This window comes from Stegostoma tigrinum, chromosome 16, assembly GCF_030684315.1.
Source record: "Stegostoma tigrinum isolate sSteTig4 chromosome 16, sSteTig4.hap1, whole genome shotgun sequence".
Taxonomy (NCBI): domain Eukaryota; kingdom Metazoa; phylum Chordata; class Chondrichthyes; order Orectolobiformes; family Stegostomatidae; genus Stegostoma; species Stegostoma tigrinum.
The window spans coordinates 23,772,396-23,788,549 of record NC_081369.1 but is presented as its reverse complement, the minus strand read 5'-3'; the positions used below and the strand labels follow the sequence as shown (position 1 = coordinate 23,788,549).

Sequence of the window (16,154 nt, the reverse complement as noted above, 5' to 3'; positions counted from 1 at the left end):
CTGCTCTATGTTTACTTTGTCAACGCCTTTAATAACCTGAATTAGATCTTCTCTCATTCTTCTAAACTCTAGAATGGTCTTCATAAAACAAACCCCTCATCTCTGGAATCAATCTAGTGAAGCTCCTCTGAACTGCCTCTAGTGTAACTACATCCTTCCTCAAGTAAGGGAACCAGAACTTTTTGAAATACTCAGGGGTGGTCTCGCTAATGCCTTGTATTAACAGCTAGAAAAGAGTAACTCATTGGTTTGCAATGTTTTATTTCTTTGTCCAGTTTAAATCCTTTTTACATAACATTTTCTTTTTGCACAATGCTTTTTTGGAAAGAGAAAAGCATCACTGCAGTGGTAACCCTGCCAATTGGATGGTGGTGATAAAATTTATTAAATGCATGATTTACACTTCAGCACTGTTCCCATAAAATGTTGGAAGCCACAATTTGTAATCATCTACTATATGTGAATTTTTTCTTGATATAGAATTTCAGTGATATTCGAAAACCAAGTACCAACTGAAATGAATGATCAGTTAGTAGTTTTACAATTCTGAACACATCTTGCAGCTTTATGAGCACTCAAAATCCCCTTAAACCACGTCCAGCTTATAGAGCTATTGCTTGGCTGAGCTTGCTGTAAAGGAACAAAATCAACCCTCTGCGGCTCTGTTTATTGCTTGACCCCAAAGTCCAATCCAAGGCTGCCTGAAATAAACTTGCTTTATTGGCCAAAGACTCCACCTTACATCTTCTGTACTTAGAGAAGACAGATTTGTGTTGTGTGTCAGGGTTGAGAAAGTGAAATAAGTTGTCAGGTCGAATATTCAGATATTATCAACAGATATGACAAGTAATTTGTTCTGATGACAAGCTATAGTGCCATTGTAAAACACAGCACCTGAGAAGTATGCAGGTATGTGGGAATCAGAGGCTATTGCTGCCCTTTGTTTACGTCTGTTTTTGAAATGTGGCTTTCAGGTGTGTTTGTGTCCGTGAAAATGTGTTCAGGTAGCTTTCAATTCAGAGTTCTGGAAACACTGCGCCCTCAGGGCATCTTGCTTTGACATCGTAAGCTTTGTGCCCAGTTGCAGACTTGATTGGAAAAAGCCTACTATTTGCAGGCCACATAAAATCAAATTTGGTTATTGCAGCAACTGTTCAACTACATCACTTAGCAAACACACAGGTAAAGTTACATTCTGTTCAGTATAAACCATTGTAATTTTGCATTTTTAAAAATAAATTGCATTCAACAGAGATGCTGTGTTACAGCATTAATGATTTTCTAGAATATGTGATTACTATTGGACAGGTTAGCTGTTGAGTCAGTAAAGGAGCCAGCTGTGAGGGTCTGACTGGGAAAAGAGGCCAAAGACTAAGAATGAGTAATTACAGGGCTGGTTACAGCAAAGGAAGCCAAAGGTGCCTTGGGAATAGTCCAGCCTAGTGGAGACTTCTCCAAGTGAGGAAGAAAAAAAAGAAGGCCAGGGGCAGCAATCACTAAAGAGCCAGCAACAAGAATATTGTTGTGATGTTCAAGGGACAGAGGTCAGTGAGGGGAACATAGCAAGGAGAATACAGGGTGAACAGGCACTGCTCCATTTATCTCCAACTGATCAAACTCCAGAAGTGTAGGATCTCTCCTGGGACATGCTAACACGGTCTGCAACATGATTGCTGGGAAGATATGTTCCACTGCTGGATGGTCATTCAATACCTATGGCACTGAAGATAGGAGTGGTCCTAAACTACCATGCCTCAGGATCATTTCAGGGATCAGCAGCACCTTTGCAGCATTTTACAATCTTCAACTCACTACTGTATCAAACTGACAATGAACAAATGGTTCAGGAGAGTGGACGTTTTCATAAAATGCACCACTGACAATGGGAGTCAAGCTGAACAAGAGGCTTTGGGACTATTTCAGGCTTTCTTAAAATATAAGGGGACATTGATTGTACACTGCCCATTAAAACAGCGAGGGAGACAGGCCAGAGTTTTTGTGAACCAGAAAGTTTTCATGACTTGAAATGCCAGATTTTCGGTGATCATCATTAGTGTTTGTTGCAGCTATGTGTGTGGTTCCCTGTGAGTATTCTCAGGCACTCCGAGGTGCAATATCTGTTCTAGTCCCATCTCACCTTGATTACTGATTCATGGAAAACAAGGTTTATCTATTAAAGGAAATAATTTATGTCAAGTGGAAAAAATGTATGGTGCCTGACATAATTCCACTAGGGAAACCATAGTGAGAACCATAGGTCTGCTTAAGATTTAGTGGCCTTGACAGATCTTCTGGTTCTTTTCAGTATGCACAAGCTCCTGAATCTTTGATTGTCATCGTAGGCTTTGCACTGCACCATGTTAACAGGAGGGAGGAGAAAAGGACTTATGGATGAGGACATGAAGGAGCCCATACATCTCAAATGATGGGTCGAGCAGTGACCCAGAACAGGAACATGAGGTTGCACATGACCATGATGGCAAGCAGAGACAGGGTACTACAGAGTTGAGGTAGCCCAGATTATGAGAAATTGCAACTATGGCTTTGCAAACTTATACCAAACGTTACTATGCAGGTGCCATCTGACTTCTGCCAGCTGAATGAAACACACATTTAAAACAGCCATAAGGCTCAACACCATGCATGGACCTTGGCAGGCCTTTGATTTTCATTTGCAAGTGGCATGGCATTGCAGTTTCTATTGATGTAAGATAGTCTGCAGTTCTGGCATAAACATTTAAAAATCATAGAATGTCTCAAATGTTTAATAAATAGAAGATGAACAAGATAACATTTTGTTTCTCATTCATTCTTGATGGCCTGACAAGGAATTTTTTTTCCAGGTACTGTTCTATAGTGTTCCTTCTTGCTGCCAGCAGGAAGCACACTATTAACCCTGGTATCCCATTCACTTAGGTGATCTTGGTGGGTATCCTCACTTGCCAGGAGACATGCCAGCCCAGGCACTGAGAGATTCTCTAGCCCTATGGAAGGACCTTTTCTGTTGTCACAGCTTCCTGGAGCACTGGTATCACTGGGAGGAGGGCATTGGAGACACTGTCACCATCAGAAATTAGAAACTTAGAAACTAGGAGCAGGAGGAAGATGTTCAGTGCTTCAAGCATACTCCTTCATTCAATGGGAACATGGCTCCCACTTTCTGTATATACCCCTTGATGTCTTTAAAATCCAAAAATGTATCAATCTCTTTCTTGAGTATACTCAGTGATCTGGCCTCTACACTCTCTTGTCGTAAGTTTCACAGGTTAACCATCCTGTGAGTCAAGAAATGTTGCCTCATCTAAATCCTAAATGTCAATTCCATATCCTGAGACTGTGACTGTGGTTCTAGACCGTCCAACTAGGGAAAACATCCTCCCTGCATCTAGTCTGTCTCACTTTGTTGGTATTTTATGTTTCAATTATATCCCTTTTCACCCTTCTCAACTCTCATGAATAGAAGCCCAATCAAACCAATCTCTCCTCATACAATAGTCCCGTTATCCTCAGTATCAGCCTGGTGAACCTTTGCTGCACTCCTGCTATGGCAGCTGTATCTTTTCATAGTTAGGAAGACCAAAACCGTACATAATACCCCAGGTGTGGTCTTACCAAGGCCCTGTATAACTGCAGTAAGACATCCCTACTTCTATACTGAAATCCTCTGCAGTTAAAGCCAACCTAAAATTTGCCTTTTCAATTACGTGCTGCACCTGCCTGTTTACTGTCATTGACTAGTGTACAAGGACACCTTTGTATGCCTACATTTCCCCAACTTATCACAACTTAAATAATTTTTTTTTCTGTTTTTCACACTGAAGTACATAACTTCACATTTATCCACAGTATCTGCTGTGTTTTTCCCCCACACACTCAACTTGTTGAGATTACCATGAGAAAATTGTCCAAATGCAGGTAGCAGTTGTTCATCTCATAATCTGAGGTCCAAATGTCTCCTCCTCCATAGTGGAGATGAGGTAAGGACATCAAATACCTTCTCCATTTTTTGGAGTGGCAATGCTTACGGTAACTGGTAGTATGTGGCCATACAGATCTGAAGGCATAGCCGTAGAGTCCATTTCAGCTGCTTGATCCACTTCTCCTTGACAGATGAATTTATAAAGTATTGCTGTTTGTTCAAAACCTTGGAATCTTGTGGCTCTATTGTTTTAGTAAGGCCCTGGATCTCATCTTCTGCAAACTTTAGAAAGAAAAAGTATTTGTCCGGAACCAAATTGTAACATGATTTGACCTGGGATCATTACATAAATGTAGGGTCCGGTTTGGGAGCATCACAGTTACCTGTAAAAATTAACAGAGTTATATTATAAGAGCTTGTACTTCATTAAGTGACCCTCAGTAAATTGTAGGCAACAATCACCTGACACAATCCTTGCTTTGTGGTTGGTTGATCCCTCTGGACAGGCAAATCAGATAGATGAAGCTGTAAATCATTGACATTCATGTCTTTTGTTGGCCTGTTTGGCATATTGATTTGAATTTTGTTTAAAACCCACCTGTCAGTCAATTAATGATTTAATAAGTATGCATTTTCTACTGGGTGGTTCTGCAATTTAAATTGCAATCACATGCCATGTTTTTTTTATGCTGAAATCTTTGTAAATTCTTCCGGGAGCAACACTACAGCAGCCATTGACAATGACAACTTTATGCTGTAGGGGCTTTAATGATTTTGAATAGACATGTCTATTCTCACACAGCCTTTTAAAATTAGTGTTTTCTCTCAAGACTTCTTTCATGAATGGCAAAATATCTCCAGAACTAGCAAAGCAGCATCTCTAAATGGCTATGCAGCTAGTGTGTTTATAAATTAATCCCTTGCTTACGAGTGAGACAGGCGTTTAAATACATAATTAGTGCTACAAACTATGGTAATTAACTTATTAAAGAAGATCAGCTAATGGCTTGCATGGTTGTTTCAGCTGCCCACTGTATTATTGTTGTTAAGGTGTAGCTAAATATTACATTCTTGCTCGGTGCTATTGCAAGGCAGGTCCTCTGTATTTATCCAGTTTATACTCTCCAGCAATTTCCTTGGCCTTTGAATTGATAAGTTTATTAATTTTTATGAAGGCTGAACCCACTCCGATGCCTAATGCAAAATGCTGCAAACCAGAGAAGGTCACAGGCTTAAAGCTGGTGAATATGCCAAGCAATATTACAATAGCAACAGTAAATTAGGAAGGCAATCAAAGGCAATTACCCGTGATGAAAACTGTGTGCCTATTCAAATGCTGAAGTTAATTAAAGATCCCTTTTTCTCCCACAACAAATGGAGAAGGGGGATAGATCAGAATTATGGGCTGTGTCTAAGTTCATTACTGTGTTGAAGTGATATATTTCAGAAGGACTAGACTAGGGAAATTTGCATTTGAAATAAAATGTTTTATTTTCAAGGAAATCCCTCACACCTAAGTCCGGTACGGAGATTACTGGATTAGCAAAATAACTCGCCTGCAGATCACAAGCCTCTGAACCTGAATGGGTCATATTTTCCTGTATCAACGTATTCTACTCTGTAATTTTATTAATGTCTGTGTGGTTTCATTATGCAAGGAAATTACGGCAGAGAAACAAAATGTAAAGTTCAAACTTCAGATTCATAGAATAGATTTTAATCAAAAGGAATTGGCACCAGCATTTTTATTTCATGCTACATCTTGCTGACAATCACACATAATTCAATCATCTGGATCTCATCTAAAATGGATGAAAGGGTGCTTAATATAGCTGGCCCCTGCACACACCAAAGTCAGCAAAGGCCACTTGTTTCAACAAGCAAACATGTGAGCAGAGCTTTAATTTCTCATCATTGAGGATAGGCCTGCCATTTTGATTTAACAACATAATTTAAAATCTTAATCAATGCTGCGCAAAAGAAAATGAGACCTTTTACACATTGTTACAGGTTTTGAGGCTATCGGACTCGATGAATTTTGAAACAGTCGGTGCTAAAAGGAAAGGCGAGAGGGTATTGAAATATCTTTCTTATCACAGCCTCTTAGCATTAAAATGTGACAGATTCATCAAAGGTTTTCTTCACCTTATCTGCAGTTGTCTGAAGGATATCACCAGTGTGGAGATCTTCGAAGTACTTCTGTGCAGCATAAGTGATATCTTGATTGACACATCTTCAAATAAGACTCTGAATAGCTTTCCATATTGGCCTCAAAATAATTCAGATGTCAAATTACATCTAGCAGACTCTCTGACTCCACTACGGATGCTGACTAAATTTTTTAAATATTTGGGGAAAATATTGAATTTTTGCATCGGGTCAAGGTTCATATATTTTACTAATAAAAGAGGTCACCAAGATGTTTGCTCATGAAAGACTGCAATGACTTTTGATGTCTTGAATCATATGGGATGTCTTTGCAAAATAGACCCTAGTTGGGCTGACCTTGGTGCCTGTTTCAGTTCAGACTATCCTGCAGTTCTTGGCATCTTCACATTTTTTTTACTGCTTGTCAGATTCATGTTAGCTTTGAGCAAGAAAACAATTGAAACCTTTTCACACTGACGGTGCTTTTAGCTGGTTCAGCCAGGTGCAGTTTAGTTTAACCTCCAGCGCTACAAGTTCATTCTGACTGTAGTAGGAAGCTAATCACTAACCCTAGTAAAAATACAAGTATAGTCTACAGGGCATAAATTTTGCTTGGGTTGTATTCTTTGTATGCCTGGTTTCAATATAAATTAGTTACAATAGTTAATATATAATTGGAACTACTGGCTTTGGAAAATCATATTTATTTTTGGTTTCATATGATATTTTTATGCATGGTCCTTAAGTAATTTGTAAGAACCAAGTGACTTATGGCTTAATCAAATGTCAGCATCTGCTTGTTTCAGTAAACAAACATGTGGGCACTGTTTTAATTTCTTATTATTGAGTCATTAGGATTATTATCACTAACCTAAATATTCACTCAATTAAGAAAAACTGAAAATGTTGAATGTCTAAAACAAACAGAAAATATTTGAAACAGCTGGTTAGTCAGCAGCTGTGGAGATAACAGATTAACATTTCAAGTGTATATAATACCTCTGTACGCTTGAAGTGTTAACACAGTTGTGCTTACAGTAGATACTAACTGACCTACTGTGTGTTTCAAACCATCATTCAGCCAGATTTAAAATGGATACAAATCATTGTACATTCTGACAGAGGTGTTGGGGTCATGTTGAAGTTCAACAATGTTGAATTTAAACAGCACTTCCTAGCAATTGCAACATAATAATCATATTTGCATTAACTAAAGCATTAAATCACTTAGTATTATAAATAAGGAAATGACTGAATTAGCTGCAACAGCAATCTGCTTGCTATAATTGACCTCATTGTTAATTATATTAAGAGGATATCTTATTATTAATCATGATCTATTAGACTAAGAAAATTAACCAGTTTCCTACTCTGGTCAAAATTGGGTGGGAGCACCAAGGGGGATTATGCCGATAGATGTTGGATAAGGACAGGATTTTAAGCTCTGATGATTGAATATTTTGCCAGCCCTTACTATTGAAGCCCACTTATTGGTAATTGTTTTTGGGTGAAGCACTGGAAAGTGACTGCTACCATTTAAATGGCCTTTTAAATTTAGCGTAGTAGTTTCCCTATTGTTTTTTGTGATACAAAAACGCCATATGGTCTATTCGCAGGCTCTGCAAAACAGAAGATTCTGTGTACTTTCCCCATTCTATTTTTAATAAGTGATAACAGCTATGGCAGCAGTTAGGCGCTACCAGAAAGCCTAGTTTTCTATAGTTGGGAAGGGGAAAGCAGCAGAGTCATGTCTTGGATCACTACCATTGCTTTCAAAGAGACAGTGCATCTTTGTCCCTTGGCTAATGACATAATCGCGTTTGCCTAGGACCCTCTCTGCAGTTGAGTATAATCATGCAAACTGATACTGTAGGAATAGGCAGATGAGCGAGATGCTTCTGGCACCTGTAGAGCAACCTCAGCAAAGTGCAATACAAAGGAAGGGCAGTAATTCCAAGCACACTGTGTACATTTTTATTTCTAAAATGTCTTTGTATAGCAAACAGAAATTATGAGCTCTAACCTGTGAAATCTGTTTGGTGCCACAGTCGGTGAACTACAACCATTAAGAGATTTTCTGGAATTCTTTATTTGGATAAAAAAAACCTTTTTCTTTTCATGACAGCAATAGTCTATCAACATATTGAATGGGAACAGCAATGAAGGTGTTTGGCTGATAAGTATTGATACTTAGATTCAAGGTTGCCTCCATAATTAAGTGCATCTTGAGTTGTAACTCTGAATTCACAATTGTGCTGAACTAACCTTGAAATTGTCCATTTTTATTTAGTATGAATTTGGGATCAAGTAGTCTCTGACACTTTAGCTAATAAAAATGCACTCAGTGGTGTTTAGAAGAAATAAAGTGTTTGCATATAGCCCAAGATCATCAAACTTCAGATGAATCAGTACCTCACATCGACTCGGCATTTTCATTCTTTCTTTCTCTTCCCCCTAGTTCACTAGGAAACAATGACACTGGCCAAAAGATTATCAAAACAAAATTTTTAAATTATTTGTCATAATATTTTCTGGTAGAATTGGTGCAATTGTGACTTTTGACCTCTAGGTATCCTTAGTAGAATTTGTTATGCGGTGCTCAGTAAATGTGGTGGTGGCAGTTTGCAGCAGAACCATCAATAACTGCTTTGACCGTTTTTTTATTATATTGGCAGGCTGTCCAGTTTGAATGTGTTAGATTCTTCATGTTCTGGGTAATTGCTTCCCCAAACACGCTGAGACATGTAGCAAATATGGGGCGTAGTGTGGAGATGTGTGGGGGAAGCACAGTGATGGAGGTTTAAAATAGCATAGAATAAACTTGTTCATGATACCTTCTGAAACAATTCTCTCGCTACTTAACATGTGATGTTTGAAGCACCTTCTCAATACTAAAGATGCATTATTCATGGAAGTTTCTTTTTATAAGTGGTAACATCAATACACATACATACTTTTAATGACACATTTATAATTACTGTTCCTATGCTTATTGAGTATTTGTTGTGCATCAAGTATATGATGGAACTTACCAGTAATTTCCTAAGTATTGTACTTTATACAAAAATAAAGATCTTATTGATGCTTCCATGCTGCATTTTTAAATTTTGCAATTCTGCATCTATTTGCCCTTTTATTCAAAGTGCTGTACCACAATTTAGTAGTACTCCATTTCACCTGTTTTGCTGCAATACATTGCTATGAAATAACAGAGAATTTCTGTCATGTACCATCCTCAATATATGAACTTGATTTGATTTAACATTTCTTAGTCTTAAAGATTGTGAGTCGTGGACTCAGTGAATTGTCGCATAACTCATTCCACAATGATTTGGATTAGGGTAGCTTTATTGGACCACAACCAGACACTGTTGAATTATATAAGTGTTTCTACCTGTAATCTAGAAATAACAGATTCTATCTTTGGAAACTTCTTTAGCAGCAAGGTACTCTAAACAGATATTTTCATGTTTCCTGCCATTCTACGTATCAACTACCTATAATAATCTGATCTGACAGCAAGTGCACGAAAATAATTAAGCTTCTTTTATGCCGCAGAATTTTTGGTGATTGTTGTTTGTGTCAAATTTTTTGTTGCTGCTGATTTTCAAAATAGTGTACTGAAGACTAAAATTTCATTTTATATTGTCTAATTATTAATAATCATTTTGCATTCAAGATCACGGCTTATTTATTTTGCAATAATTAAAATTTACATCAGTATTAATGAGATAGAGTGTATATAGATAAAGGTCACTGAACACCTGCCACTGCACACATCTTGAGCAATATTGTCAAATATTCTAGAAGTTATCAATTTGATGTTAAATCTGAACTGTTGTGTAGTGTCGTAAAGATAAGATGCTTTTTGCACTTCTGTTATTGAGCAAAACTTTATTTTTGTGTTTGTTGGAGATTCCAAAAGGAGGAAATAAAGATATGTTTAGGCAGGATGTTAGGCGTAGTTCCAATATGTATCAGTAGAGCTAATGTTGGACCATTGTACTGGTTCAGATGTTATAAGGTAGACGATTATTTATATTATAGAGATTTGCCCAGTATACTGATGGGATATACTATGCTGTGGATCAAGACCCTGCTCTCAGCCATACATCCATTTTATGCAATTATAGTAATTTTGTAGGTTGGGGATACCTCTGTTTGACCAGACAGTTTAGAAAGAAATGAATAGAGTAGATCAAATTTTGATCACAAATTCCTGCTCAAAGTTTAGCTAATGAGTTTCTTTATAATTTCTACACATCTCACATAAAGGTATGTGTAGCAAAAATGTTAGGTCAGCACTTTAATACCATGCCAAGATACTTTATCAATGGGACATTGTTACCATACCTGCTATGACTATTTGGACCTCTTCAAATGGGATTTGAAGGAAAAAAGTATATAAAGTACCTTGGCACACCTTTCTGCTTTAAGATGGGATACAAATGCAAGTTTTTGACATGTAAACATTGTTATTCCAGTGATCTGCTTAAAAGAAATAACTAGTCGAGGAAAGTCTGCAGTTCAGACAATTTTGAAAGATATGCTCCTGTGTTCCTTTTTTCTTCCTATGAGGTCTTCTATCATGGATGATGTATGACTATCTGTGAATTATTCCTTATTATGTGTCTCTGGATTTGTTACAGATGGAGATGATGAGAGCTGATTTTCAAACATCTTTCCAATTTTTTGGCTGAGATAATCCTGTCTATCCAGATTTTTACTGGCTTCTTCGGATCAACATTTTCACTTTAATAAAAGTTTGACATAAAGAGACAAATTGTCTGTTTGGTTATTGGTTAAAAATGGATTTTAACAATTAATTTTAGGTGACCTCAACATTTATTTTAATCTGAACCAAATGATGTACCTGAATTTCCATTTCTGGGACAACGCCTGTTTATCCAAATGTAACTGAATGGATTCCTAAATTTTGTTCAACAACTGTTATCAGGTACTATCCATGGTCTAATAATTTGTTAATGCCTTCCTGGACCATGAGTAGAAGGCATCCCTGATATAACTGCATTGTCGATTTGAATATGAAAAAGTCCAGCATAGACACAGTGTATTTAGACTATAAGAACATAAGACATAGGAGTAGAAGTAGGCCATTCAGCCCATTGAACCTGCTGCACAATTCAGTGAGATCAAAGGCTAATCTGATAATCCTCAACTCCATTTTCCTGCCCTATCCCTATAACCATAATTCTTTTACTAATTAAAAAACAGTCTGTCTCAGCTTTGAACATACTTAACAACCTAACCTTGACAGTGCTCTGTTTAAAATAATTTCAGAGATTCACAACCCTCTAAGAGCATTAAATCCTCTGCATCACTGTCCTAAATAGGTGTTCCCTCACTCTGAGATTATGCCTTCTGGTCTTAGATCTCCCACAAGAGGAAACAACCATTCTGCATCGACTCTGTCAACCATTTGAGAAACTTATAGTTTTCTTAGCACTCTTCTAAATTCTAACAAGCTCAACTTACTCAATCTTTCCTCAAAAGAAAATTCCTCCATTCCTAGAATCAATCTAGTGAAACTTCTCTGGACTGCCTTCATTGATGATATATCTTTCCATAAATAAGAGGACCAAAACTGTTCATTGTATTCCAGGTCTGACTAGTGCCTTGTATAGTTTTAGCAAGACCTGTCTATTTTTATACTCTATTCTGTTTGAAGTAAAGGCCAACTATCCATTTGCCTTTTCTATTACAGGGTGAACTTGGTTGCTAGCATTCTGAATCATTCACAAGAATCCCAAATCCCACTGTGTTGGAGCTTTCTGTTGCCTTTCCCAATTTAATTAATACTCAGCGCTTCTGCTATTCCTGTCAATTTGCATAATTTCGCATCTTCCCACATTGTATTCCATCTCCCAACATTTTACCCACTTATTTTTCCCTTTGTAGACTCTTTGAGTCATTCTCAAAGCTTGCCTTCTCACCCATTTTTGTGCTGTCCTCAAATTGGATGGTAGTACATTCACTCCTGTCATCCAAGTCATTAATATATATTGTAAATAGTTGTTATCTCAGCAGTAACCTGTTATGACACTCCACAGGTTGCATTCTGAATATACTTTCCCTATCCCACTCTCACTTTTCTAGTAGTGAGTGAACCCTCAAGGCTCTGGATTCTTTTCTTATTAAGTAGCCTTGTCTGCAGTACCTTATCAAATACTTTATGGAAATCCAAATATATTACATTGACTAGTGCCCGTTTATCTATCTTACATATTACCTCCACAAGTAACTCTAAGAAATTTGGCAGGAAGGATTTCCTCTTTTGAAGCCATGCTGACTCTGCTTTATTTTGTTATGTATTTCTAAATCTGTACTATTGCATACTTTGTAATAGAGTGTAAAATTTTACCAATGACAAAAGTTAAGCTAACTAGCCTACAGCTACCTGACTTTTGTCTCCCTCCCTTTTTGAATAAGGATGCCAAGGGTATTACATTGCCAATTTTCCAATCTTCTGAAACTTCCCTGAATCTAAACATTCTTGGGAGATTACTAATGATATATTCTCTGTTTCTGTGGCTATATTCTTTAAAATCCTTGGATGTAACTTATCAGATCCAGCACTCTTAGCTCCCGGAGTACTTTTTCTTAAGGATTAGTTATTGTGTTTATTTGCTGCTATCCCCTTTTGCACCTTGATTATGTAGCATTTTTGGAATGCTATTAATGTCCTCAAATGAAGACTGATGAAAACTTTTTATTCCACTCTTTTGCCATTTCCTGGTTCCCAACTATTATTTCCATAGTATTGTTCTCCAAGGGGTTGTTGTTCACTTTGGTCCCTCTGTTCCTTTTTATATATTTAAGGAAGGTCTTACTGTCTGTTTTTATATTACTTGCTAATTTGCCTCCATTTTTATTATTGTTTTTGGTCATCTTTTATTGGCTGTTAAAACTTCCTCAGCTCTCTGGTTTATCACAACCTTTGCCATATTATTTGTTCTTTTTTTTTCAGTTTGGTACTAACCTTAAGGAAGAGAACACAAGGCTTATTTTTGGTGAGAAACCACATTGCCAAATCTCAGATAAGCCTCCATGAAACATGATGTTGATTAAATGGTGCTCTATCTAGTGCTTAATTATCAAGTGGATGTAGAGATGTGATCCTTCAGCTGAATTTGTGGAAGGGATGCTGTAACTTAAGCATAAAGCAAAAATATTTATAACACAATAAATTCTGACTTTATAAAATGATTTATCATTTCTGACTTTGTTATGGCATAACAAATAATGATAGCAGGAGTAGGTTTTCGTTGTGCAAAGGGTAGCAAAATTCTCAATATATTTATAAGAACAAATTTACGAGTAAGCTTAGAACATCCAGAACCAAGAAACAAACAAAAGGATGGATGACAAAACTGAAAACAAAGAGCAAAGGTTAAGGGTTATCATTCAGCTTGGTAAGTGGTGGGAAATGATGTTCTACAGGACTCCATTCTTGAGTTTACTGTTATTCATCATTAACATAAATTATTTTGACTTGGGAATTGAAAGTATAATGTCAGAAAGTATAATGTCAGACACCAAATTAGGAGATATTAAAACAGATTTGAATGGTGACAAAAGACAAGAAGGCACAAATAAATCAGGCTTTCTGGAAGGCCTGCTATCACGGATATTTTAAGGTGTATCTCTCTGTCTTTTCCTGTGCACAAATCAAAGCCATTACCTGAGTCATCATTAGTAGTGTGACTTCATACCAGGGCAAGCTCAAAACGATGCTCTCTTCATTCCTCTCTATTGGCTGTGATACCCTTGCACCTGAATACTGACCATATGCAGAACCCACTCTATAATATTCTCCACCATACAGAACAACTATCTAGCTAATGACTGTGAAAATTAGGTCAATGAAGGTTCTTTTTCCTTAGAATGTGTTCTTCCTTAGCTCTTCAACTCAGGAACCAATATAGTGGTAATGTTATTCAACTAGTAATCTAAAGACATAAGTTGAAATCTCACACCATAGCAGCTGAAATAATTTAAATTCAGTTGTACACTTTAGAATGATTTCTCTGGAAGGGAGATCTGCCATCTTTATCTAATATGGCCAAAGTGTGACTTCAGGCCCATAGCAAGGTGGTTGACTCCTACCTGTCTAGAAAAACACGCCATTATATCAAATTGCTACAGCCAATGTGACGCAAAATAAAACCAAACAGACTACCTGACATTGACTTAGGTTCTAGGAAGGAAAAAGTACACAAAGTCTTGTTAATTCTGCGAAGTCTTTTTCACTGATATCTGTGAACTTGTGCCAAAATTGGGCCAGTTGATACAATTATATCCATTGTTGCAAATTAACCAAGCGTCAAATCCCATTATTCCAGAAGTCATCAAAAATGTCAAAACCAAATCAGACCATCAAGATGACCAGTTTTACCTGACTGACTGCTATTTAGGACAAAGGCATTCATACCAGATTCATTCATAACAGAAATTAACTGTCCATTGTAACACATTTTAGTTGAACATATGACCAAGTAAAGAAAATATTACTATTCAAGTACAATGTGAATTAAACTATACCCCTGTAAACTCTTAATAAAACAAACAAAAGATGGACAGTCTGACACGTATTATCGGTGCAAAAATATAAACAGGGCAAATGACATTCTTGAGCCCAGATTTTAGGGGTAATTAAGTTAATTCTCTGTTAACTTTGATATTAGCAACATTGTCTACAAAATGCTGACCATTCCTCAGTTTGATAGTCGATCTGGTGGACCTAGGTTTCTTCTTGTATTAGAGTTCCTTATAAGTTTCTCGATTTTTCTGTATTTTGAATTGCAGTGAGAGAAGGGTGAGAGAGATGTTTTCTGTTAGTGGGTTCTGGAGGTTTCCGACTGCGCTGCACTTATGAGCCTGTGACAAATGGCAGCTCATCCAATTTGAGGACTGACATCAGGCAGTCTTTCCTTACTCAAAGACTCCGAGTGCCACTCTGTCTCAAAATATTCCCCACACTGCTCAAAAAGCAACACTGTCTTGCATCACTAAAATGTGCACTACTTGCTTCTCTCAAGTTGCAAAACTCTTGGTATTTTAGCTGCATAACAGTGTATCCGATCTCTATTCCACTTTATAGTTCAAAAGGGAAATGTGATCTCTTACACAATGTTCCACATGTCTGTACCTGAGCACCAGAAGTGATGATACAGTAGTACACAGCCAGGATGGAGATGCCCTGGGTATCCTGTACCATCAAGTTGAACTTGCTAGTTCCTTTCAAAATTATACATTATCCTGACTTTGAACTATATCGCCGTTGTTTCACTTTAACTAGGTCAAAAACATGGAACTTCCTTATTAGCCGCATGTGGGTGTACCAATAGTAGATGGTATACATAAAAGGTTCACCATAACCTTCTCAAAAGCAATGGATGGGCAATAAATCCTGGTTGGGCAAATGACACTCACATCCCATGCATAAATAATTTCAAAGAAAACCAACAAACTGAGGAATAAACACTGATTCAAAGGAGTGTGTAGAAAATAATGCCAGGAACAGTAGTAAGCATACTCAAAAAAGAAATAACAATCTGGTGGTGATAACATTCATGCTCAATAGAGGAAGTAACATACTATTAACAGAGCTAAGCAATCTTATAATCAATGGATCATAAAAAAGCTCTGTTGTCCTGCCATCCTATAGTTATGAATAGTGGTGAACAGTTTAATTATGACCAGACGAGGAGGCTCCAAAAACATCACTGTGCTCAATGATTAGGGAACCCAGCATTTTATAGCAAAAGACAAGGCTAAAACAATTGCAACCACTTTCAATCAATAATTGAAATGTATGCTTCATCTCATTCTCCTCTGTGTTTCCCATCAGTGATACTAGTGTTCAGGCAATACAATTCACACCACATGAAAGCAGGAAACAGCTGAGGAGCTCCTGACAACATCCTAGTTGTGGCACTGAGGACTTATGCTCCAAAACTAACTGAGCACTTATCCAGACTGTTTCAGTATGGCTACAATGCTGGCACCTATCCAACACTGGGAAAAATTGCCCAGGTTTATCTTGCCCACAAAGGCAAATCTATTC

At 37.3% G+C, this 16,154-nt stretch overlaps 1 protein-coding gene across 5 annotated transcripts in view; it reads left to right on the top strand.

Moving 5' to 3' along the window:
• Positions 1 to 11,354, top strand: part of fto (FTO alpha-ketoglutarate dependent dioxygenase) — a 422,038-nt gene extending 410,684 nt beyond the window's left edge. For 3 of the 5 annotated variants that reach the window (XM_059651657.1, XM_059651658.1, XM_048546996.2), the window contains one exon: positions 10,717 to 11,354. In XM_059651657.1, coding sequence (XP_059507640.1) covers positions 10,717 to 10,736 — 20 coding nt within the window. In that variant the 3' untranslated portion in view covers positions 10,737 to 11,354. The remainder of the gene's footprint in view (positions 1 to 10,716) is intronic. The other 2 variants (XM_048546995.2, XM_048546994.2) reach the window with 2 other exon arrangements.
• The last annotated feature ends 4,800 nt before the right edge of the window (positions 11,355 to 16,154 follow it).